The following is a 26,102-nucleotide window of genomic DNA, read 5'->3' on the forward strand; positions in this document are numbered from 1 at the left end:
AACTTGTATTTTTTCCACTTTGCCCTGGGGACTACCTGCTCTGCACATGTATATACAAGGTTTAGTTCCATTATCTGTACACCATGCATTTCTTTGTTTGCAAGTCCAACTTAAAACAAAACTTTACCTCTGATGGAATATTGACAAGTTATAAAGACAATAAAAACTATTTTCAAACCATACCAATTATTACCCCAAAAGGCTAATATTTTACCTAGAAATGTACTCTCCATAATTCTGATCTGTTAGTTTGGATTAGTTAGTTCTTCCTCTCCACTCAGTTACAAAACAAACAAAATCTTATGCTGCTGTAACATCCTCCCCTTCTTCACAATTTCCAGTGAAAAGTACAACCCTACCTTTTCTATATTGGGTTGGAAGTCCAAAATTAGTCTTAGTGAGGAAAGCCAAAATTTTATGTAAGCAATTCCCTTTCTATTCCTCACATCCATGAATAAGCAGGAGCTATATTGCAAATTCCAGAGTACCAAATAAAGAGGGAAAAGACACCATAAACACAAGGGAAAACAAAAAATATAAAAATAGTTTTGACTTATCAGTCATGGCAGCAAGATTTCCATGTATAATGATCATGATAGGCCCCAGAAATTTAATCTTGTTCATAAATGGGTAGATAGATTTCTGGTTGCTGCTATTTTTTAAAAAAAAAGCCATCCCTCTTTTGGTGAAAGAAGAAGCTACTATGCTTGTGCTGTTATCCCTGCTAGGGATGACCCAGTCTCCAAGTTTCTTGATAAATATTCTAAATCATTTAAAATAGTGCTCTACTAGAAACCACCAAATAATTCCTGGACATTTCTAAAGTAACTAAAATAAAGTCAAAACTGCTGAAATGTATTATTTGCTTTCTTTAGCATCCTTAGGACTATGGAGATTATAGGAAACAGGAATCCTGAAAGTTTACAAAAGATACAGAAGGTAACCAACAGCTTCTTTGTACTCATACAGTAAGTGTTGCAGTGAACTGGTGTGCTCTTTTATACCCAGAGCAAATGAGTCAGTGGTATGATGAGTACTCCATATTTTTGTTCGATGTCCAGACTCTGGCAGGCTGAGCTCTCTTTCTCCATGGAGTGAACTTCCTACTCTATAAAACCAACTTTAATTTCTTCTTGCCACCCATTCTGTAGACCTCAAGCACAGGAAAGTACTTCTCTGACCAGCATAGAAGGACCACTTCTCCATGAAGCAACAATCCATTTCAGCTTCCTCCCATTCTTGTTCAGATATCTTTTTAGCATAATTTGAAAGTGTTATCATCTGCATGGCTGATATATCCCCTAACTCAGTGTTCAGGGGGGGCATCAATCAGCGTTCACGTCACACTCCTCATCAGTACCCAGCCTAAGCTGGGAAAGCTGATGATCCAACCAGCGAACCAAATTCAGTGATTAATCCTGGTCACGTGCCACCTGAGGCATATTGAGCATAGGCTAAGTCTCAATGTTCAGACTGCCTGCCATGCAACTTTTAGTCAATAACCTTGACTTAGTCAATAACCCGTGATACCTTATCTCTGATATGTATTCGTATGTGTGCCTTTAAGTCACACTACCATATGAATTATTTTAACTGATATGAAAACTCAAAGCTTATCTGCTGGATCTCTGACCAGCTACAGTGAGAGAGTAAGAAATGCTGTAGAGTCCTGAAATATAGCTGTACCCATGACTACAATAGTGTTAGGATGCCATCTGGACTTAAAAAAATAATTACCCATCACTTCCTAGCCCAGGGACTAAGTCTAATAACCAGGGTGAAAGATATTGGTGTTGTCTATGCCTCCCAAGATTATGCCCCTCGATTTGAACGAACACCACAGCTGTGGACTGTTTATTCTGTATTGTAATGGTAACACATTGTCAATAAACTTTCCACTTCATTAAAATTACAGTAAATCCATTAAGTTCCTCTTGCTTTTGCTTAACCTTTTTTTTCTATCCTCAGTGTATTCCACAAGGCCAACTCACTTTTGCTTTCCTAACATAGATCTTGGTGTATTTATCCTATGCTGTCTTTAATACCTCTATTTTTTTCCTTCTCTCACCCTCTACACACTTTTCTCAATCTGTTTCCCCACAGTTAGTTCTCTAGCTCATCACCTGTATTTTCTGTTTTCCTCTTCCACATCTCCCTCCAAAATGTCTTTTCGGTTCCAATTAATCTTCCTTTCTCATATACATGGGGCTTGGAAATTTACCTGACATCTCATATCCAAAGGATTAAAGCTACTAACCAAAGACTGATGAAAAGATAGAGGCAGGGGCACTATCTAGAGGCAACACTCAGATGAGAAGAAAACCACCTCCCTGGCTGCTGGGTGCTCTCCCAAAGCTCTGGTTGGGGTTTTCATCTTCTGTGTCAGCCCCCAGCCATTACAGGCTTGATAAATTTTAAGCCCTTCCCTTCACTCCCTTTCCCCCGGTTCACTGGAATGGAGAAGGCCCAGTCTTTATCTGTTTCCTCCATCTTGTGCGAGAGCCTCCTGTTGTGTTCCCTCAGCTTTCTGGCTATGAGGGCTGCATTTTTATTTACTCAGCTCCTCCCCCAGCCTCTGTGTTTGGGTCCTTCCCTCCTCTACTGTTCCTCAGAGCTTTCTCAAATACAGTGAAACTTATCTGATCCTTGTGTGCTGCCCACAGGGTGCTGAATAGCAAGACCAAAAACTGACTAATCTGTTCAGTTTTCACTTAAACTAGAATTGGGACATCTGTAAGGAGCAGCAGAGACTGAGTTAAGGTAGAGAAGCCAGCACGAATTTATGCTCAGTTAACATTTAAAATATTACTTTCACAAGCACAAGGCCTGGACATTTTTATTATTTTAAAAGGAAAAATCTAGATTCTGCAGAAGCTGTTGGAAATCATCCACCCTAGTTTCCTACTCACCATAAATGAGTGGAATTTTCAAGCCTTGGATACTATTATCCTCAGTAGATTCATTTAATATGTTGATGTGAAAGATACTAAGCTCCATAGAATACATATCTCCTTCTAAAACGTAAATTTCCCCATAAAGGAAACATTTTCTGCACGTTTCATTTAAGATGAGACCTCTCTTTTGTTGGAAGAATTAATAAAATATCAAGGCCAAAACAACAGCCTAGAGTGGAAACACAGTATCTGCAGCAATCATTATCAGAAGTTTCAGTCAGGACTTTTAATCTGAAAGCAGTACTATCATTTTCTGGGAGTTGGAAGTACTTAAATCAGACACCATCTTGGCCCTCAAATTACTGAAGACCAAGTTCAATAAAAGTGACATCCAGGAAAATGGTGTGTTCTCTAATTTATATAGTTTTTAACAGAAACAAGCCTTGACTGGATGCACCATATTAACTATTTTTAGAAGAATTGTATAGGCTTTATGGAGCCTAATTTCAACATTCTTTTTAGGGCTGAGTTGGACTATTGTTATAGTGTGTTGACAGGAGAAATGTCAGTTTCTCATAGTATACAATCCACCTGAGCTGGATCACCATATCAGACTAGGGAAATTCCCAAAGTTCTTTTTTATCATATATTTTTTCTACAGATGTAAAAATGGAGGCCTCATGCCTAAAAATGCATGATTGGCTATACTGGAAAAGTTGATTAGACAATCAGTGCATTCAGCACACCTGATATGATCATATGACTATCTGTGTATTATTTTCCCTGGGGCACAACCTGAATGATTTCAAATACTTCAGAGAAGCTGGATTTGAGAGGCGCTAGATTGGTGTAAAAATTCTGTCCTAAGTGAATGTGCCTCATCCTCGTTAAAAAGATTAAAGTATACCAATATATCAAAACATAATGCAATCTATTCTAATATTTTCAATCAAGCAGTTTTATTTAAAGGTATTTTATCTAAACATACTTTTACCAACTTTTTAAGTAAAACCAAATGTGTATGTGCTATGTTCTTTTTATGCTAATAGCTATTACTATCACAGGTAAGAGGACTATAAATTTAAAACTAAATTAATAAAGAAAGATGACAAACTAAAAGCATAAAGCAATAGGTGTGTATCTTTAAATTCCTCTGTCCTTACATTGGCTATAAATATTTAATCAAAATATTTTGCTCATTGCACTGTTTTGTGTTTTTCTTGAAAAACAGATAAAGAAAAAACGATATATTTTCAACAGAATTCTCAACTCTTAGATCAAAACCTATTAAAAAGTTAGCGCCTTGATTGAAATAAAATAAACTTTTAGTCGGTGCTAAAAGAAGGGATGTACCAATGTCACATTGTGAAATAAAAATAAAAAGGCAGATTCTGACAAAGTGCAACACTTCAGCAGTAAACTGAGCAACACAGAAGAAAATTAATTGCAACTGATTTACTACAAATGTTTTCCACAAGCCTATCTAACTGCTCTTGGTTTACTTTTAGCCAGTACATCACTTTACATTACCAAAAAATAAAAAAATGAAGAAAATCCATTCAATTAAAAACAAACAAAAAACAAAAAAAACCACACACGCAGTTTGGCCCACTGCAAAAATTACAGATGTAATTAGCAAAGCAGTAATAACTAAATGGAGATTAACAAGATAGGCATTAATTTGGTGATGAGCAATAGTAATACATTAAACTTAATGTAGAAATAACAAAAGAAAAAACTTGGGACCCTTGTACATGATTTTCAGATGTTTATTGCAGAAAGTTTTAATTCAGCTAGCAAATTGCAAGTGAGAATTGTAATGTAGAAATGTTCCAAATATTGTACAAATTGCATAATGTTTCCCCATGTGTTACTACATGTATCCATACCATTTTGTGAGTGTGGGGTATGGAAAGTCAATTAACATACTGCCTGCAAAATGTAAATATTTTATATTTTCAGGTATGAATGTGTGAACTAGAATGAATCACTAGTCAGAGCTGTTGTCAGAATAAAACTTGTTTGATTGAGGAGAGAGTGACACCTTCCCCCCCAACCCCCCCCGAAAAAAAAAAAACATTTAGTAGAAGCTTCAGAAAGCTTGCTTTGGTTCATTTAAAATGATCACATTATCACAAGGTTTACAACAGACATTTGAATGAGAACACAAATAAATCTGATGAAATGTAAAAGAAATCCTAACTAATTTCTGGATTGCTTTCTTTCATATTTCTTTTTCCTCCTTTAAGGGTTTTGTCACTCTAGCTGACATATTAAACTACATGGCAGTGCCACCATAAGAGTCTTACACAAAACTAAATCACAAGTTTCTCTCTTGTAGTAAAATAATTAGATAAAAGTTTTGAAAATAAGGCAACAAAACATTCCAATCATGAATAAAATGAATTTATGGGAACACATTTAATATAACTTAACAAAAATGTCACAGATTATTGATAGTTGTTAATACACACACACTTACCTCAATAGCTCTCTTAATATACGGAATCTGTGTGCCACTGTCCAGATCTTCATTTATAATAAGTCTTCTAGCCCACTGACCTGCCCTGACAACACCACTACCATGAATTAAAACCATCAGTTTATCTGGGTTTGTCAATGCATCCTCACTCATAAAGATAAAACTCTTTGGTTCACTCTCAGTAGCATCTACCTGAAATTTAAAAAAATAAATTTAAAAATATAAATACATTCTGGTGTATCAATAAACATATTAAGAAAACCTAATAGCTGCAATTATAAAGTAGCATTGAAATTTATGCACAAACATCATTACTATTTATTTGTGTTATGTTAGCACCTAAAAGCCACACTATGTTTGATGCTGTAAAAACAAAGAATAAAGAGAAAACCTGCCCTAAAGACCTTGCGATCTAATTTGAAAAGCAAAAAAATACATTACAACTAAGAACACTTATACTGCATCAAATAGAAGTAGGAAGTATGATTAAGCTTTAAAGTATAAAAGGTACAAAAAGAGTAAAAGGCACAGAATTTAGAAGTTCACATAAATTTACCGACAGAAAATAAAGCCCACCAAAGGACTACCTGGGAGAAAAAAAATGTAATTTGTCACATCTTATTTGCCAGAAGCAGCAATAATAGATCATCTAGAAAATATATAAAAGTGAAAAAGTCCTAGCATTCCATTTCAGTCCACAACATAAATGGCCAATAATCCAAATATGAAACAGTAGCATAAATTTAGTCCATTATAAACTTAAAAGGACAGGTATCTACATACAAAACACATAAAAATACAGAAATCCAATTTTGGACTCAAGAGTGGCTTTGAGCGAGGGCATTGTTGTGCTGCCTCAGGAACAGCCTGAGAAGTAGACTGTGATTCAAAGAGCCACAATCTGATGTCCAATGTCCCCCTATCTCTGGAAGCTGGGGAAACACACTGTACCAGTTACATACCTGGTGCAGAGTACCCAGCCTGAAGCACCAGTACAAATATGCTGACCTGAAATTTGAGGGGGCAGAGCCACAGGTCCCATCTATTCCTTGTTCCCTTCCGAGCACAAGAACAAGCAGCAGGGGAGGGGAAATGCAGTGAGCTACTCTCCTCCACCTCCTGCCCAGTTACCCATAGCATGCATAACTGATGCAGGCTTGTAAGGTGGTACTTTGTATCACCTTGCTTCCCTGTGTAACTGTGCAAGTCAGACCCATATGTTGGGGGCAGGATACAGCAATCAATGACTTTTGAAGAAACAGGGCCCTCTGCTTCTCTAGGACAAAAATACAAAAGCTTCTGAACAATGAAGATACAGCTAGAACAGGAGTTCTCAAACTGGGGGTCGGGACCCCTCAGGGGGGCATGAGGTTATTATGTGTGGGGTCATGAGCGGTCATCCTCCACCCCAAACCCTGCTTTGCCTCCAGCATTATAATGGTGTTAAATATATTAAAAAGTGTTTTTACTTTATAGGGCGGGGGGAAGGTCGCACTCAGAGGCTTTCTATGTGAAAGGGGTCACCAGTACAAATGTTTGAGAATCACCGAGCTAGGAGTTTTGAATCAAGTCAGTTTTTCTTTTGTGTATGGACATTTATCCTTCTTTCATTCTTTCAAAATTCATAGGGCATGATATTACAAACTTTTCTTAGTACAAGTAGTCCTTACTCACACAAGCAGTCTCATTGGAGTTGAGAAGAACCACTCACTTGAGTAAAGCCCAGAGTCGCACCCAATTACAGCTCCTACTTTGATACCAAAACCTTAATCCTGTTGTGTTTCATACATTGTGCCTCCAAACAACATACAATTTTGGGGAAAATGGAGCCTCAGTTTCCCTGCTTTAAAATAGGGAATATACTTCCCTTCTTTGTCTTGTCTAGTTAGAGCAGGGGTGGGCAAACTTTTTGGTATGAGGGCCACATTGGGGAATAGAAATTGTATGGCGGGCCATGAATGCTCACAAAATTAGAGTTAGGGTGCAGGAGGGGGTGTGGGTTCTGGGGTGGGGCTGGGGATGAGAGGTTTGGGGTGCAGGAGTGTGCTCAAGGGGTTTGGAGAGCAGGAGGGGGATCAGGGCTGAGGTAGGGGGTTGCAGCATGGGGAGAGGCTCAGGGGGTGCAGGCTCCGAGCAGTGCTTACCTCAAACCGTTCCCGGAAGCCGTGGCATGTCCCTTCTCTGGCTCCTATGCAGAGGTGTGGCCAGGCGGCTCTGCACTCTGTGCCACTCCTGCAGCTTCCATTGGAGCACGTAGGAGCTGGAGTGGGGCCATGCCTCAGCTTCTGGGAACCACTGTACAGGGAGATGTCAGCAAATCAGTAAAGTGCCTGAAACCACTATTGCATATTGCTAAAAGCAGCCAAGTCAGCAGGCTGTAAATTGGCCATGTCGCAGCCTCAGCCTGACCAAGGCAGGAGTGAAGGGGGTTTGGGATGCCACAGAAAGGGCATCTTGCCCCGCGTCCTTCCTGATAAGAACTGTGTTGAAGTTACTGATACATGCATTTTAGAAGAGCAGGATGTGCCTTCAGGAATGTGTCTATTAGGGTCTCAAGGCTGCAAACACTGGGAAAAACCCACACCTGGTTAATCAATAATCAGAAGAAAACCTGCTTGCTTAGCAAGTTTTCTTTAAGGGACATGTCACTGTTGTACTAATGTACAAAATAAGGGGAGAACTCGTCAAGTCAGGACTGGACTCTCCCTCTGGATGCATCTTGTGTTCCCCACCGGCATACGGTCTGCCACTGTGCCACTCGAGAGCCACACTCAGCTTCGGTAATTATTGAGGGTTGAGGGTGTTTTATTAACCTGTTGCGGATGTGTGCAAGTGCTTGAGACTATGTAAAGTTTAGCTTTAAGTGAAAGCGCTCTTGTGTTGTCCTGTTTGTGCCAGCTATCTATCGGTCGGACGGCCATGTCTCCCCTGATTTGTTTACTGACAATACCTCGCATAGAGTAAAAGTTACCAAGAGCTTTGGTTTGAAACAACCCCGGGTAACATCACATGGTGTGGCCCCGACCCTGCACCACGGCCAGAGTGCTGGAGCGGGACCAAGCCATATGGTCCGGCCCCCTACCCAGCGCCCTGGTTGGAGCGCCGGAGCAGGGCCGAGCCACGTGTTGCAGCTCACGGGATGGCTTAAAACGGACCATGTGCTGTAGTTTGCCCGCCTCTGAGTTAGACAACAGGAGACAATCCCTACCCAAAAGAGCTTACAATATGTATGTTCAGTACATAGCACAATGAGGTTCTAATCTTGGCTGGAGCACCTAGGCACTACCATCACAACAAACAACAGTATTAGTAACAATAACAATATAAAGAAAGATTGTAGCCATGTTGGGAGAGGGAGAAGCAAAACATTAGCTCTCAAATGATATCTAGTAAGGTGAACTTGAGTTTTGCAAACAATTTGAACATTTTAGAAAATAGAAATAGCCACAATTAAGATGAAAATATAAATTGAAAAAAGTGTAATTTAGTGTACACTTTAATACACTGCACTAATCACATGCATTAGAAGGCATAATATTAACTAGTTCACACTTCTGTAAATGGGTTAACGCTGAAGAGAGGGGAGAAAAGCCTTATTCCCTTTGTCAACTTAATTACATTTGGAAACTTTTCTTCAAACCAATTTGTCTTCAAACAGCAATAGTTTATTAAATGAAGCTTTCACTAAGGAATGCACATAAAGGTCACTTTTGTGCATAACCTCACTTTATTGACAAATCAGCCTACAATACCATTTAGTTCTAGTCAGAGTGAGACTGCATAAAGCAATTTGTATCTATTAACTCCTCACAGTTTAAATGTGCTCATGAACGCTTAACTATGATCTTAACTACGATCTTTCATTTAAACAAATTAAATAAACTCAGCAAAACTAAAAAAAGTTTAGTTTAACAATTAGAGTCAGTATTGCTATTCACATGAAACACAAACTCAATCATTTTAGTTTTGTAGCTAGGAATTTCAAATCATCCTAAATTCTATCGGCATTTTACAGGTAATGCAATTTTTGACTGTATTCCTCGTTTCCAGATTCTGTTTTTTAGTGAATATATACACTTTGCAGTTTTTCCAAACCTATAGTAATGACCAGAGTTATCTGATGAGCTAATATTCTCTAGATATATTATGCAATATTTCAAGTTTCTAAACATTACTTCAATTTTCCCACAAGTTAAAGCACATGTGATATCTCAGAATACCTCAGACAATAAATAAAAATAATAATAATAAATATACACAACGTTTTCATCAACAACAGAACAACACTTTGTGCACATTTCATCAATAAATGGGGTTAAGGAGATTGTTTATTCAATAGTTTAGAGACAGTGCAGTATCAAAATATGCCTAAAATCCTATCTATATCTAAACCTGGCAGTCATACATCATACTGCCTTCCGTGACACACAAGTTCAATTTCAAGTCTTTGGATAATCCGAGCATTGTGAGAACTTGGTATTTTTCCTGAATAATAAAACAAACCCATTGGTTTTCTGGGTTTTTCAGGGACATTTTTTAAACTTCTGTGTCAATATGAAATAATTACATGAAACATTAGGCTCTAATTTCTGTGAACTAAAATTTTAACTCTTCTAAAACACTAAAAAGAAATGAGACCATTAAAATTGCTTATTAAAAAACATCACGAAAATCATAGATCAAGAAGCCCACAGAGAAAGAGGAATGGGTGGAATCACTTATGTGTATGGCTAGTGAGTGGAAATAACTGTTCTTGGATGTCAAAGACAGAAAGGGGGATACAATGTGAACAGCAGTGTGGGGGTACAGGTTTGCTAACTTCTAAAAACATCTGGAATGTGATCAAGGAGTCTGAACACATGGTTCTATATAAAGCTGCTTAATCCATTTTATTTTTCAGTCCTCACAATATTGAATCACTAGGTTGTTGTTTTACATTCTAACCAGGAAAACGTGAAAGCTGGTTATCAATACCACAAAAAGTGTGATTAGTATTTAGTGATTATTAAATGTCAGTCTATGAATTCATCTAACTTATCATACCCAAAATTTAAGAAAGTTGTATGAAAATAAGTGAGTGACTGAACTGAAGTAATGAAAATAGATAATAATTCTAAAGGAAAATGTAAATAATGCCAAAAGTTGTTAAGTTGCCAGACAGAGAGGATTCTTGCTTATCAAAGAAAGTAAGTTTCTTCATTTTCTATTAGATCAGATATATGATGCTGAATGACATTTTGTCCATTTAAGAGGAAGAGCAAAACATTGATGATTTGAAGATTCTGCACAGTGAGACTTTTTGTGCCATCTTTGCCAATGAAATAAAATTGCAATAATTTAAATTCCTGATTCAGGACTTCCAGTAGCTGTAAAACGTAAGCTTAATTTAGTAATAACTTCTGCTAGTTTTCAGCTCAAACAACAGCAAAGATCAATCACTGATTATGCTATAAAAACAACAAATGCAAAGACTTTATCTTCTTTATGCTAACATTGCCTTCAATGGAGCATAAAATGAGCAATTTAAATAAATGATTGAAGTATTTCACCCTGGAATATACTCCTTCTGATTTAAGCTTGCAGGTCTGCTACTAGATGTTGCAAGTGAAGAAACGAGAAAAAATGGAGAAAAACTAAGACTCAATATTAACATACCGACAAAAATGCAATGTTAGAGAGAGAAGGTGGCCAAGGTAATATCTTTTACTGAACAACTTCTGTTGGTGAAACAGAGAACCTTTTGAGCTACACAGTTTTTCTTCAGATCTGAGAAAGTCAGTGTGTCACAGCTAAATAAAGGTGGAGCAGATTCTTTAGCATAAGTAGTTAACATACTGTAAGAGACCATTCAGAGAACTCTCCCACACCAGCATCAACCTCCTGGACATCATGACCAGCTTCAACAATGGAACCCTACAGACTATTTCAGGAAGAAACCCACAGATCACCATACTTACCTTCACAGATCCAATAATCACCCCAAACACACCAAGAAATCTGTTATCTATAGCCAGGCCCTCACATGCCACAGAATATGCTCCAAGGAGAAAGTCCAGAATACATACCTTAACACCCTTAAAACTGCCTTCACCAAACAAAGACGCTCCACTAGGGAAATAGATTACATCATAAAATAGGCCATCCAAATACCCAGAAAGAACCTGCTTCAATACCAGGGGGGAAAACCCCATAACCCTCACAACACTGCCCTAGTTGTCATCTACCATCCCACACTATAACCCATACAGGGTATCAAACAATTACAACACGTACTGAAATTAATCTCTCCTGAAACCCCAACCTTGCCAAGCTCATCATCAGAAAAAAGCTCCCCACAGACCTGGACACACCAAACCCTGCCATACTACCAGATGCAAAACCTGCAGACATATCACCACTGTTATGATGATCACTACTCCCACCCCTGCCCCAGAACATACCTTTCAAGATCTATGGGTCCTACACCGGCCTATCACAACATGTGGTGTACCTCATCCAGCGCACTAAATATCCCAATAACTACTATGTGGGTGAAACCAGACAATCACTATACTCTTGAATGAACTCACACAAGATAAAAGGCAAAAACACTGCATCACCCATGGGTGAACACTTTTCACAAAATAATTGCTCCATATCTGATCTCTTAGTCCTCATCCTCAAAGGAAACTTAAAATCATAGAATAACAGAACTGGAAGGGACCTCGAGAGGTATCTAGTCCAGGCCCCTGAAATCAAGGCAGGACTAAGTATTATCTAGACCATCCCTGACAGGTGTTTGTCCAACCTCCTCTTAAAAATCCCAAATGATAGAGATACATCCCAGAACAATGTCTGCTTTTTTTGCAACAGCGTTACACTATTGATTTATATTTAGCTTGTGATCCACTATGACCGCCAGATCCCTTTCCGCAGTACTCCTCCTCCCCATTGTATGAGTGCAACTGACTGTTCCTTCCTACGTGGAGTACTTTGCATTTGTCCTTATTGAATTTCATCCTATTTACTTCCGACCATTTTTCCAGTTTGTCCAGATTATTTTGAATTTTTATTCCTATCCTCCAAAACACTTGCAACCCCTCCCAGCTTGGTATCATCCTCAAACTTTATAAGTGTTCTCTCTATGCCATTATCTAAATAATTGATGAAGCTGAGCCCCAGAAAGGTGGGAGGTTTAAAGATGTATTGCACTTGCGATGCAAAACTCCCAAAGATGTATTGTCTACTGACAGAGATGACCTGATCTGGCCGCTCCCTGCCCATTCACACAGAACATCACTCCAGTGTTGTCCATGAAGATGAAGATTCTGTCCCTAGATATAAGGGAGACATGCTCAATAGGTCAGATGAACAGCTCACAACTCCCACACATTTATGTGAAGACTGAAATCTTCTTGGGCCCACAGACCTTGAGTTTGTAAGTTTCTTTGTGATCTCCCCAACCTACAGTAGAAGCATGAGGTATTGCTTCAATGAGAGTCAGTGAGAGTAAAGCAGGGGCAAAGTAAACTACCACACATACATTGGCTGGGTCCATCCATCAGTCCAAGGAGTTATCACTCCTGCAGCATTTCCACTTGTTGAAGAGCTAGGGATTACACAGACCTTAACCAGCCCTACAATTTCCCGAGACAAATTCTGGCATGCTGAGCCACCTACATGCAGGAGCCCATGTGCCCCAACAGCCTGACACAACTTTTCACTGTTGTAATCAATGCGCTTGGAGATCTATGGAAATGCTTAATATTGTCTGGAATCTGGCTTGAGGTAGGAGCACTCCAACCCTATAAATTCAGAACCAACCCTATAAATTATATTCTTTTGAGAGAATATTTGCTTTTCCTCATTTATCAACAGAGCCAAAACACTGTAGAGGGATCAGATTCTGAAGAGGCTGACCTCTACTAGGAGCTTGGATCAACCTCGTACCAGCCAGCCATCCAGGTAAGGAAATACTTACAACCCTGCTTTCCTTAGGAATGCAGCCACCACTACCATGCATTTTGTAAATATTTGTGGGGAAGCAGACAGGGCAAAGGGTAGGATTATAAACTGAAAATGGGGTCACTGACTTCAAATTTTAAGACTCTCCTGTTGCTTTGATGGATAGAGACATGAAAATACACATCCTGCAAGTGGAGGGTCACATAGCAATTGCTGGGATCCAGGGAAGGAATGATGGAGACCAGGGTAATCGCATTAAACCTTCTTTTCTTTACATATTTGTTCAGATTTTGCAGGTCTAAAATGGGTCTGAGACTTCCTTTTGCCTTTGGAATCAGGAAGTAATGTGACTAGAAAGCCGTCTCTCAGAGAAGAAAGGGAACCTCTCCTATAGCTCCAAAATGGATGAGACTGGACTTCCTAAAGGAGGACAGCCTTGTAAGAAGAGTCCCTGAAAAAGGATGGGACAAGGAGGAATGGAAATAAACTGCAGGGTCTATCCCTGTTCCACAGTACTTAAGATTCATCAACTTGTGATAATATGGGACCAAGATGATAGAAAGTGGGAAAACCTGTTGGAAAAATAGAGAAAGGAGAAATTGGCACAACTGGATCTGGCACTCTGTCCTTGACAAGGCAGGCAAACAGACTGTTTGGGATTGTCTGACTTCCTGGAGAAACCAGTTGAAGAAAACTGAGGAGGAGCTGGTCTTCTCCTATGGTTTTCCTTCATTTCCTAGACTGATCAGGCTGTCTCAGTGGGAAAAGGTCTGCAGAGACAGAGTAGAATTGCTTCCTTTTTAGGGAAAGGAGTGTAAATTCCCAACTATTTCAAAGTGGGCCTTCAATCTTTGAGACTGTGGAACATCTCATCTGTCTTCTGGGAGAACAGCATAAGATCCTCAAAGGGAAGATTCTGGATCATCTGCTAGACCTCTTGCAGTAGATCCAAAGACTGAAGCCATGAATATCTGTGCACAGATATTGTAGATGACATGGCTCTAGCTGAATCTGCCCTGTCAAAGGATATTTGTAGAAAGGTGGGAGCTACCAGCTTGCTCTCATCTAACAGAGCCTGGAATTCCTGCCTGGTCTCCTCTGGCAACTTTTCTGAGAACTTCAGCACATTATCTCAAAAGGAGAAGTCATGTCTTGTCAATAATGCTTATTAGTTAGCAGCGCACAACTGTGGACCAGATATAGAATACATTTTCAAAGGTTTAATTTATTTGCATCCTTGTTGTTTAAGGTGAAAGACAGATGACCCTGATGTGCTTTTTCATTTACTGCCAAAACAACCAAGGAACCTGGCAAGGGATGGGTATAAAAATGTTTGTAGCCTTGAGAAGGCATGTGGTACCTTTTCTTGGTTCTTTTGGCTGTCAGAGGAAGAAAGGGTGGTGTTTGCCATAAAGATCTTGTAGGCTCTACATGGCCTCATTGATAAGAAGAACTACCCTAAAAGGCCCTGCTTAACCCAGCATTTCCATGAGAATCTACAAGAACTCTCCTGGATCAACTCATCAGGGATATCAAGATGAGTAGCTACTCTCTGTAAAAGGTGTGGGTAAGCCTTGTGATCATCTTGGACTGGAGAAATATCCCGAGAAGCTGCAGTTTCATCTGGTAATGATGAGGACAAATGCAAGGGAGGCTAAGGCTGATCCTCATGCACCGTACAGAGTGGATCTTGCAGGTTTTGATGGCTTTGCTCAGTATCGATGACATCCTCCTGGACTTCCTTATGACAGTTAACATGTTGCCTGGCAGGAGACTGAAAAGGTCGAGGAATTGGAGAGGATCTGGATGTGGGAGGCATGCTCCATGGGATCCAATAGGGTCATTGGTATAGCACAGAACTACAGCCATGAATACTCCAAGGTTCCATTTCTCTGAAGTGTCTCTGTACCTCCAGTAGGAACCAGCAATAAAACTCTCACAATAAAAGAGTAAGAGAGTGAGGTCATCTGTCTTGGAAGTGAGGGACATAAAAGCCTACTCACATGCCGAGGAGGACCAGAAGTCAGCTGATCATGGTAGTGCGGTATGAGGAGATGACAAGGTCCAGGGATGGCATTCTGGAGATGTCAGTACCATGGATACTATGGTAGGTTTAACCTCGACTGCACCTGTGGAGAAAATGCCAAAGGCCCTAATGTTTTATCCCTGCACAGTCCCGAGCATTGATCACAAGCCTGAGTTAAGTCTGTAACCAGGGCCCGAAGATGCACCAGTACCAGGTGAGCTGTCTCCTGTACCATCAGGCACCAAAAGGCATAGAGTTGTGCTGCTGCACATCCCTCTGGCATCACCAGTACTGAGAGACCTTCCTGTTGCTGATGTTGCTGCACAGCAATAATCAGTACCATGGCAAGGGTCAGTATCAGCCAGTGCTGGGGTTCATGATCTGTAGTGAAAAGAGGCCAGTACCAGAGAGCATCCCATGCCAGAGGACACAGTCCCCTGTCCTCCCAAGTGCTTACTGGTGGATGGCAACAGGGACCATGATCATCTAGCAGAACTAAATCTCAGCTCCTTGGACAAATCTAACCTTTTGTGCTTCTTCCTTGGTACCAGCAGTCCTGTCTCAATAACAGTGTCCAGTTGTGCACTGTGTATCGATGCCAAAACACTCAGTGCACTCCCCAAGTGGGAAGGCTCACAAGACAGATGCAGGGCAGCCTCCATAAAAATATGGCACAGTCTCTCTGTCTTTCTTCATCCAGTGCTTAGTTTCTGCAAATTTGTCAGTGGTCCTTAACGTGACCCTTGCTGAGGCACTTTAGGTAGGTGGAAGGAGGCACACATTTTTTGTGGCTGGCACAAGGTTTAAATCCCAGAAATTGAGGTATACACCTATAGCAGATGTCAGCACCCCGTAATAAGAGGGAAATGACACTCCATGAAAATAGTGAAGAAAACCAACAAATGAAGCATACACTAATCTAAGTAACTAATTCTGCTAACAGCACCAACAAACAGCACCAACTATTTATAGAAGAAAACACAAAATCCCTTTAAGGGGAGAAAACTTGAAGAAGCAAGCTGACATGCTCCAATTATCATTCGCAGTAGTAAGGAACTTAGATGGTCTGGGGCCGCTCCACCCATTTTATCATACAGCAGCACAACGCAGCAGAGGGTGCATGCACTGCCTCAAAGGGTAACGCTAAAGGAAAAGTCTCCAACTCTGGTGCACTAGGCACACACACACCTGAAGTGGAATGGATAAGTGTAATCACTCAAAGAGGAACTGGATTTTTTTTTTCAGCTCACTGCTGTTGAGTCTACATCTGAAAAGAATATTGCACAATACTGCTGCTGAAGATGCAATCCAAAAATGTAAAGAAAGATAAGTTTTGTCTATTACTCAGACAACAAAAATAAAGATGATGAGAGAACTTCAAGTGCAGCCACCCTGAACTTCCGACACATGGATTTTCTGCAAACTATTAAAATCCTATTTAAAAAAAAGTAACTCTTAACATAGTCCTAAAGTATATTACTGAAGTTTAAAAATTCTTCCACAAACACCATAAGCCCATTCCCTCAGCTATATAGCCTATAGGAAAGAACCTACAGGTAGGAATCCCACCCAGAGACCGCACCCAACACAGCAGCTACAGAAAGCTGTTTAAGCAGGGACTGAAGGACAGTGATCATGTTAGTTTCTGCTTTCTGCAGTTTTCACTCTGCTGATAGCTGTTGCTCCAAATCCTCCCATGCCCCCTCTCGTGATTTCCAACTCTCCTCCCATCTTTTGTCTTCCCATCTAGCTCATCTACTGACATAATCCCTTTGAAATAATTTAAACAACAAAACAAAGAAAAAGCAGAACCAAAATGATGTTTTCAGACACTGCATTGTTCATTCTGTTTGTATGTTATATCTTCCCCACCCCCCACACCCCTTTTTCTGCCTTCTCTGGTTAGCTATTGTATGCTCTTCAGGGCAGGGACTCTCTTATTGTGTGTTTATACTCTGCCTAGCACAATGGGCCCCACCCTTGGCTGGCCCACAGGTATCAACCATAATAAATAAATATCTACCTACATACAGTTAGAAATACATTTTTCCCCCCTCTCTACAGACTTGATTTTCAAAAAGTCAAGTATACAAAAATGAATGTGAGTAATTGTACTACTTATTTTCATATGCAACTACTGTCATCACATATTTGCTAAACTGGCTTTTTGAAAATCAGGTAGAGAATGTATTCCATATAACGACATACAGGATGTCTAAGTTGTGTCTGGAAACTGAATTTTTCTTCATGTTCTGACTTCTTATTAAGTTAGCAGAACAGTCTTAGAATTGCACTAATATAGTTTTGCATTATATACTTGTATTTTACATATTTTAAAACTGATGTTCAAAGCATGTTATTTAGCTTGGAAAGTCAAGTAATCAAAAGTTAAGAAATATCAGATTTATGATTGCCAGTGTAACTTTAATTCTGCCCCCTTGTGTGTCCATCCTGTTCACTAAACGAGGCAGGAATCCTATAGCAAAATTGCATGTTCTCACGTAATTGTAGATTTTATCATAATGCAGACACTTGAGGGAACTGAACTGAGATTGCACAGGCAATTGTAAATTTGGAGTTTCCTACTTTTGGAGTGCTTGACTTTGCAACATAAATATAATATTCTTTGTATGCAAGTCATTTATGTGCAATTTCCTTGGGTGTTTTTTTTTTAATTTAAAAAGAAAAGGGCAAAAAACTCATTCTAATATGTGCCCTACTGCCAACCCACCGTTGTGTATTATCAGGACTTGAACCATGAACATTCAGCTTCCATTCAGCTCTGCTCCTACTAGAGGTCCAGGACTTAATACCAGATAATGTTGTTAGAAATGTTGTAATGATCATGTCTGATACATAAGTTTGGACAGTAAGGTTATATTTATGCTGGCTTTGGCCTAGTTTGCTTGACATGAGTATAATGTTACCTTAATGACCTTGTTATTCAGTAAGTTTATAACTGCTGTATAGAACAAAGATGATGTCTTGACCACTATGCTTAAATTGAAGGACAAGAGACACAAAATGTGCTGCTAATACACAATTAAGGAAAGGCAAGTAAAGGAAAACAGGAAAGTCCCCAAAAGCTCCTATGTAGAAGAAAGGTCAAAGTGACCTGGTCAATGATGTCTGGTTAGTGCATACTCAGTGGTGGTAAACCAATTAACAAAGAAAGATAACAACATGAAGATGGCATAGACAGCAAAAGTCATGCCAACTGAAGCCTACGCATGCATATTGTACGAGTTGCACAAGGCATATAATACTTAATGGTGACTGGAAGAGAACTAATAAATATGTAATTTGGATGTATATAAAATTATGTAAATTGTAAGGGGCAGTTGGAGTATTGTAAGAGCAATCCACCATGACCTGGATACACTCCAGAAGATAACTGGTCACTTTCTTTTTCTGTATGTCTCATTTCTTACTATAATAATTGTAATCACAAGGCATGCTTTTGGATCAATGAAGTTTCGAATTAATAAACTTGAGCGTCTGGCATTCTCACCCAACAATGGCATCAAAGAGAAGGTATTTTTGTAAAGGGGGGTACAGGATGGTCATGAGGTGAGCCCTGCCCAGTCTGGCTCTCTCTTCCCTCCTTTCCCGCCCCCCTTCCCCAGTAATGAAGGAGCTCCTGCTCCATGTGTTGCCCCCAGAGGAGGGACTGGCTGCTGGTGCCACATGCTGAGTCTGGGGTTGGTTGAGGGGAGTCTGGCCACTCTCTCAACCCTTCCCTCTCCCTTGCCTGGGAGTTGGGGAGCCCACTAGAGTCAGATTCTCCAGGAGTAAGTGGGGTATATATAGAACACTAGTGCTGGGCCAGGAGGTGGTTGTGGGGAGCTTAGTGCACCTTCCTCTCTCTGTCTGGAAGTAAGGGGAGCACCTATTCAATGTGGTACCCCTAGGTGGGTGCAAGTTCCAAGTGTTGCACCTGGGGTTTGCATGATGCGGGGAGCCCAGTCCAGCTCTCGCTCCCTCTCTGACAGCTGGTTAGTGCTCCCAGTGTAGTGTCTTCTGCTCTTGCTGCTGTGTCAGCAGCAAGTCCCAGGCTCGGAATGTTCAGTGATTTTGGCAGGCTACTAACAATTTCCTGAAGTGGTAAGTGAGAGAAGGTAATGGTAATTTTAAATATTTTATATTTCAGCCAAATCTGAAGGGAGTCTCATTGGACAAAGAGGGTAATTTCTGTAGTTCCAAAGGAGCCTGCTGCAAACAATGGGAATGTATGAAAACTTCTCAAAGCAAAGATCACAAGAACCCTTTAAAATGAAAGGTGTTAGGGTCACTACTCTCTTCCCCTATAATGTAAAAATACATTGTAATTGTGGTTTGGAGTGTATGTACAGCTATACATCTTTTAATTTCGGCTGCATTACTCCCAAATGGCATACACACATTACTAAAAAAGCTACTATACGAGGGTCTTTAAAAGAGTTTTAAAACATCTTCTTGGGACTATTTTTTCCCCATTCCTCTTCCTGTAAAGCAATAAGCTTTAAGGCCAGAAGGGGCCATCATGATCATCTAGTCTGATCTCCTGCATACCACGGGCTACAGAACCACACCCACCCACTCCTGTAATAGGTCCATAATCTCTGGCTGAGTTACCTACATCCTCAAATCTTGATTTGAAGACTTCAGGTTACAGAAAAAAATCAACCACTGTTTCCTTGGCTTTAGTTCCCTGATTCCAACTGCACAGGTCTCAGGGGAACCATAAACAATTTTCAAAATGGCATAGTTTTTGTATGACAATTTTAAATTTCTGGTACCTCAGATCCTACCAGGACTAGAAATGTGTAGATCCCAATGAAATATACTCAGACCCAAACAGATTAGATATATTACAAAAATAGACAGATATTTTTCTACATATTTCTTTGTGTATGAATGAACATGCTGCATGTGTATACAGTGGTCCAAGTCATCGCCTTGACTGGGCCCTCAGCACAGTTTGTCATATCTGTATCTGACATCTAGATTCCAAACTCCTCAGGGAGAGACTCTCTTTATTCGGATATTTTGTAGTGTGAAGGAAATATCATCTTAGAAAAAAATTCAACTTACTGGGAGAGTTACTTTTTTCAAGTGGCATTCCTTTTCCAATAGTTCATAGACATATTTAGTAATGATCTGCAAAAAAGAAAACAGAAGTTAAAGCACTTGTGGAAATTGCGCATCCATTCATAAAAGCCTTAACAAAAGTGGGCTCATCACACAGCTTCTCTTTTAAACAGAGCGTATATCTGCTCTCTGTGTTTCTCCCTAAACAACTAATTACAGAATATACATCTTCATGAAAAAGGATCCTCCCTTCCCCTCAGAATGTACTACTTTTCAGTACAAAGAAATCCTAACTGTACCTGTGATTCTACCACCTGCTGCTGTGTGAATAATTATGTAGCTCAAAACTAAGGATTATGACCAATTAATATATACTCAGGGGTATAAGAAAGGCTCTCTTTTGCAAAGAAATACTTTAAAAGCATTTTCCCATGAGCACAGTTCCTGAAACCCTCTCCCCTGCAGGTTCACTTCATGAGATACATGGAGAGGAAAACCTTTAGTCATCCTGAGCACAAGTCGCCTTGCCATTTCTATTCACTGAGCAGGGGAGGGGCAGGTCAAAGGTGTTCTAAATAGAAGAAGAGAACTGAACCACCCTCCAAGCATGGGGGGTAGAAGGAGGGGTGTAGGTCTGCATTCTCTAAATAGAAATAAAGCTGAATTTTTAGGCCTGAAACAAAGGGAATCATTTCAAAGATCCACCAAAAAAAATCCACTTAAATACTAAGAGTCTCTTCCTTGCTGCCCCAAATTTAACAAAAGATGTTCTAACTTCAAAAGCTTGCCTCATATCTAGGGGAAACTATTTTTCACCTTCATATAATAGGGAAATGGAGAACTTTCTGACTACTATCAGTTTTTGAGTTAAATTTGGGGACAAACTAAAATTCTTTTGTACATCTGGGACCATAAAAATGGTTCGGAAATAAGGTCCTGAATTTCATTGGCTAAAGAAGCAGAGAAAAATGGCAAATTAAAAAGTGTATTGGGGGGAGAGAAAGGTGCTCATTAATAGGCTCAAATGGGGTTCGCCTCCCCCTTTAAGACTCAGGGAACTACACTTAAATTCCACAGTTAAAGTACAGGATAAGACCTAAGTCCCAAAACATTAACCTAAGAATATCTGGGTGCAAACCCACCTGGTGTTCCTTAGTCCAACCCCTCAAGGCCACAATTACAGTCATCCTAATCCAAAGCATATTAAAACACAACAGAAACATAGTTGTAACAAAGTTCCCGAGTGATGGCATCTTAACAACACACAATGAACTGAGCAGGTAGGAGCCAAGGCATAATAAATTTCAATTTTAATTTTCCAAATGCGCAATTACCAAACAAAGTTTTGGTGGAGTCTGAAAGTTTTCATTACATACATGTGAACAGATGTAGCACACAAATATTTAAAACGAATCTCAATGAATTCAATGTATTGATGAAAGCTAATTAAAAACAAAACAAAAATGCCATAAAAAAGTCTTTACTAGGATTACATGATTTTTTTTTGCTATCCTGCTCAAATATATGTATTGATAGAAAAACACTCAAAAAGCTTTACGGTTTTAAAGAAAATCAGTCTCACTAAACATTACCATCTACAGGGAAACTGCATTTGGAGAGGGAACTTAGCTTTAAGCAATGAGTTGATTTAAGACATGTTTATCCCCAAAGCAGTATGTTAGGAACATGCATACAGTGTAATTTTACCTCCAGGGCCAAACTGTTTATGGTTCACTGAAATCAACTTCGGTATTATGCCAACAGTAAAGCAGTTAAGTTCCCTACAGTCTCAGATGCTGATGGCATACAGACGTTAAAATGAGTACAATGATGATATGACCTCAAACATAGGGATTTTATTTTTCACACTAAATCTTGTATCAACCTCCAATGGCTATAAGAACTAAATAATGTATCAAAAATGCTCAAAGGACATTTTAAAAAACTGCTGCGAAGAAAAGAAAACATATATTAGATAATACATGGCTATTAGTTTTTGTCTATTCCTGTTTGTCCATCTTATCTGTTTAGACCATCAGCGCTTCAGGGCAGGAACTATCTTTTATTATGTTTCTGGAGAGACCAACACAATGAGGCTCTGATTGTGATTGGGCCTTTAGGTACTTTTGTAATATAATAATACAAATCATAAAAAGACAGGAATGTTAATGTAAACTAATTGTATAGATTACAACAAAAACATTTAAAGGAATGTATATGTTTAACCGGAAAAAACAGTAATCAAATATATCATGGGCCAGACTATCTGATGGAAGACCAGAGGGGAGGGTAGTACTCTGATCCTTGGTCTGCTCAGCCTGGGCAGGTGTCCCAGCACGGGTAAGAGCAAACTAACGTCTACTCAAAACTGTGCCAGCTTCCAACAGGCCCTAGGGATCATTCTGGCAGCTAGAGATCACTGATAAGCAGTGACACCCTTGTCATGCCACCACAGGGCGTAGGACGGGTAGAGGGAACTTTAGGACAGGGGTTCTCAAACTGGGGGTCAGGACCTCTCCAGGGTCGTGAGGTTATTGCATGGGGGGGGTCGCGAGCTCTCAGCCTTCACCCCAAACACTGCTTTGCCTGCTACATTTATAATGGTGTTAAGTATATAAACAAATGTTTTTAATTTATAAGTGGGGGGTGCACTCACAGGCTTGCTATGTGAAAGGGGTCACCAGTACAATAGTTTGAGAACCACTGCTTTAGAAGATGCTAGGCAACCTAATAATTCCATAATAATTATTTAGGAGGGATATTACAAAGAGCAGATTTTCTGGCTTTGCATAAGGTTTTTGTCAGGAGATCAGCACACACTTGCCTTAAGTAGAGAATAACGCTGAAAGTACATATAATGCTGTTGATTTAACATTATACAGTAGCTGGAATGTCTAACTTTTGCATTTTCTGACTTCTTGTGATTTCAGGTAGCATGTAATTGTGCAACATAAAATTGACGAGATTTAAAAAATATTTAATTATTTTATTCTCTTCTTCCTTTAAGGTAAAAAGATGAAAAAATGCCTGTGATTAATAATTTTATATTTTAAATGGTCTCTATTAGACTTTAAAGATCACAACTCCTTGTCCCAGGAAAGACAAGACACCTGGGATGTGATTTAACTAGGCCACAACTTTGTTAAGTAACGCATCAGGGAACTATCCACCAATAACTTGTCCAGTGCAGATCATCCATCCTTTGTAATCGTTCCACCTGGTGGAGGGCTATCATCAACCCCCCACTCCATTAATCTGTCCCAGGACCACTGCAGAGACCCTGCCATCCTCCGCTCATCTGACGGTTAAGGCGGGGATGAGGAGAGGAGATTATCTTCCCCCTGCATTAGACATGAGGAACACCAACCCTATTTCCCACTTTCTTTAGTAAATGCCTTCTTCTAATCCACTTCCATTTCTGGTTTATCAAGGAACTGAACCCCACTCTTAAACAATTAACTGCACTGGGCACCTGCCCAGTTACCAAAAAAATGAATTGTTAAACATCTATGTTAAAATGTTAAGAATGCAAAGTAGCATACCACTCAAAAGACAGGAATTCCAGAATTAAGATTGCCCCATTTAGGAGACCTTAATTCAGACTCCTTGTGTCAATATATTAATGACATGATCATATACTATTTATGGTACATTACCCCTACTCATTAGGATAGGCAGCGAGTGAGACAGACAGACATTCTCTTGTGTGTAAGGTGCTAGACTGGGACTCCAAAGAGCTGATATTCCTGACTTTGCCAGATTTCCTATGTAATGCTGGGCAAGCTATAATGTTTCATAGGCATGAGGTCCATATTCAGGCAGCAAGAGGAAATGTAACTGTAACTGTGGCATACACTTATTGCTGAGATATTGATTTTGCATCCTTAATGTTCTTTTAAGACAGTTACATAGAGGTATTTTTTAAGAGAATGTTTTCAATGACTTAAAAACATTAAAAAGTTTCTATTAACAGCATGTTTAATGAAAACTTTTCAACCCATCATACTGGAACCAAGTGAACAAAAGATCAATATCTGAACATGGCTAAACCAAAAGAGAAATTAGGGACTAAGAGCCAAAACAGAAAGGTATTTAAGTATGTGAGTAGTCTCACTGAAGTCAATAGAACTACTCACATGCTTAGACATGTCCTTAAGTATTGGAGCCTCAATGTAAATGATGAGAACAGAAAAATAAAAGCTAGATTCCACAATATAGTGAAGGTACACTAAGGTCTGAAGAGCATTAAATAATAAAACAATCTGAAAAATATGGCAGCCAAAAGTGTGCCCACAAAGTAGAAAGAGAGCTCTGATAAAGGCTCATCTTAAAATAAAAACCCTAAAATCCTATTTTTTTTAATAATTAAAATAAATGAATTATCATATACGCAAAGAAAAATATTACTGATCTGCTGGTGTACTCTTCCATAATACAGATGAGCAAGATACATCACACCTGAATGATTTGTTTTAGAACACGTACATGCTATTGCAGAGAAGCTGTTACAGTACATCTATCATGTCAAAAATCCATGCCAGGATGCAATGAAGTGCACTAAGCCTTGATTGTACACCCCCTTCCGTGCTTTGATTTACATCCAGTACATCCTGAATTCTGTTTTCTCTCAGGTATATTCCCATTTTCAAAACCAACTTCAGCAAGTCTACCCACCAGAAGTTAACATGTAACAGAAAGTCCAAAAGTCCAGTGCATAGGATAGCCTCTCAAGCCTTATGAACATGCCAATGTTTCTTTAAAGAAAATCCACTGCTAAAAATATAACAAAGGTACTATATGGCCTGGATTAGGGAAGTGGAAACAGGATACAGAGCCTCTCACCTCTATACCATTTGTCCAAACAATGGGCACAGGTCAGCAGTTACTGGAAATCATTACCAATTGATGAACTATTCATAGGTCTATGTGAAATAAATTGGCCTTTGTCATGTTCCTTGTGGAAAAGAATTTACATTACAAAAATAATCCATCACTCCATGTCAAGGATGAGGCATGTTTGGGACTGAGATGGACCTTGTCAGACCATTACATTAGTTTTATTTTTAAAATCAAGTATTCAAAATATGTATTTGCCAGGTGGAGAACTCAGTCAGTCATAATTTTCCTTTAAATAATTTTATTCATGACCAGACTCTAGAGCAGTGGTGGGCAACCTGCAGCTCATCAGGGTAATCTGCTGGCAGGCCGCGAGACAGTGTTTACTTTGACCGTCGGCAGGCACAGCCACCCACAGTTCCCAGTGGCCACGGTTCGCCATGTCCCACAGATCCCGGGAACAGCAAACCGTGGACACTGGGAACTGTGGGCGGCTGTGCCTGCCAAAGGTCAAAGTAAACACTGTCTCGCAGTCTGCCAGAGGGTTACCCTGATGGGCCGCGTGCAGCCCACCGGCCACAGGTTGCCCACCACTGCTCTAAAAAGAGTAGGGCAAATAATAGATACATAAGATTAGAAAGAAAACCTAGCAAATCATTCATACCTATGGTATTTTCCAGATTGTTATTCTTACCTTACCTCTCTACATATCCATATATAACTCGGGTAACAACACTTTCTTTCTGCGAGGCTTGGCAGAATTAGATTTTTGTTTTAGTATATTTGACAAATAATATCAATATTTATTTTTAAGCATTTTTTTTCAAATTCTATCAATTAAAATTTTCAG

The 26,102-nt window shown here is 39.5% G+C and overlaps 1 protein-coding gene across 10 annotated transcripts in view; it reads right to left on the reverse strand.

The window, feature by feature from the left end:
* Nucleotides 1–26,102, reverse strand: part of FAM172A (family with sequence similarity 172 member A) — a 357,166-nt gene that overhangs the window by 271,368 nt on the left and 59,696 nt on the right. For all 10 annotated transcript variants that reach the window (XM_039545378.1, XM_039545375.1, XM_039545371.1 and 7 more), the window contains 2 exons: nucleotides 20,420–20,485; nucleotides 5,377–5,568 (listed from right to left, as the gene is read on the reverse strand). In XM_039545378.1, coding sequence (XP_039401312.1) covers nucleotides 5,377–5,568; nucleotides 20,420–20,485 — 258 coding nt within the window. The remainder of the gene's footprint in view (nucleotides 1–5,376; nucleotides 5,569–20,419; nucleotides 20,486–26,102) is intronic.

The sequence above is a fragment of the Mauremys reevesii genome, linkage group 6, assembly GCF_016161935.1.
Source record: "Mauremys reevesii isolate NIE-2019 linkage group 6, ASM1616193v1, whole genome shotgun sequence".
Classification (NCBI taxonomy): domain Eukaryota; kingdom Metazoa; phylum Chordata; order Testudines; family Geoemydidae; genus Mauremys; species Mauremys reevesii.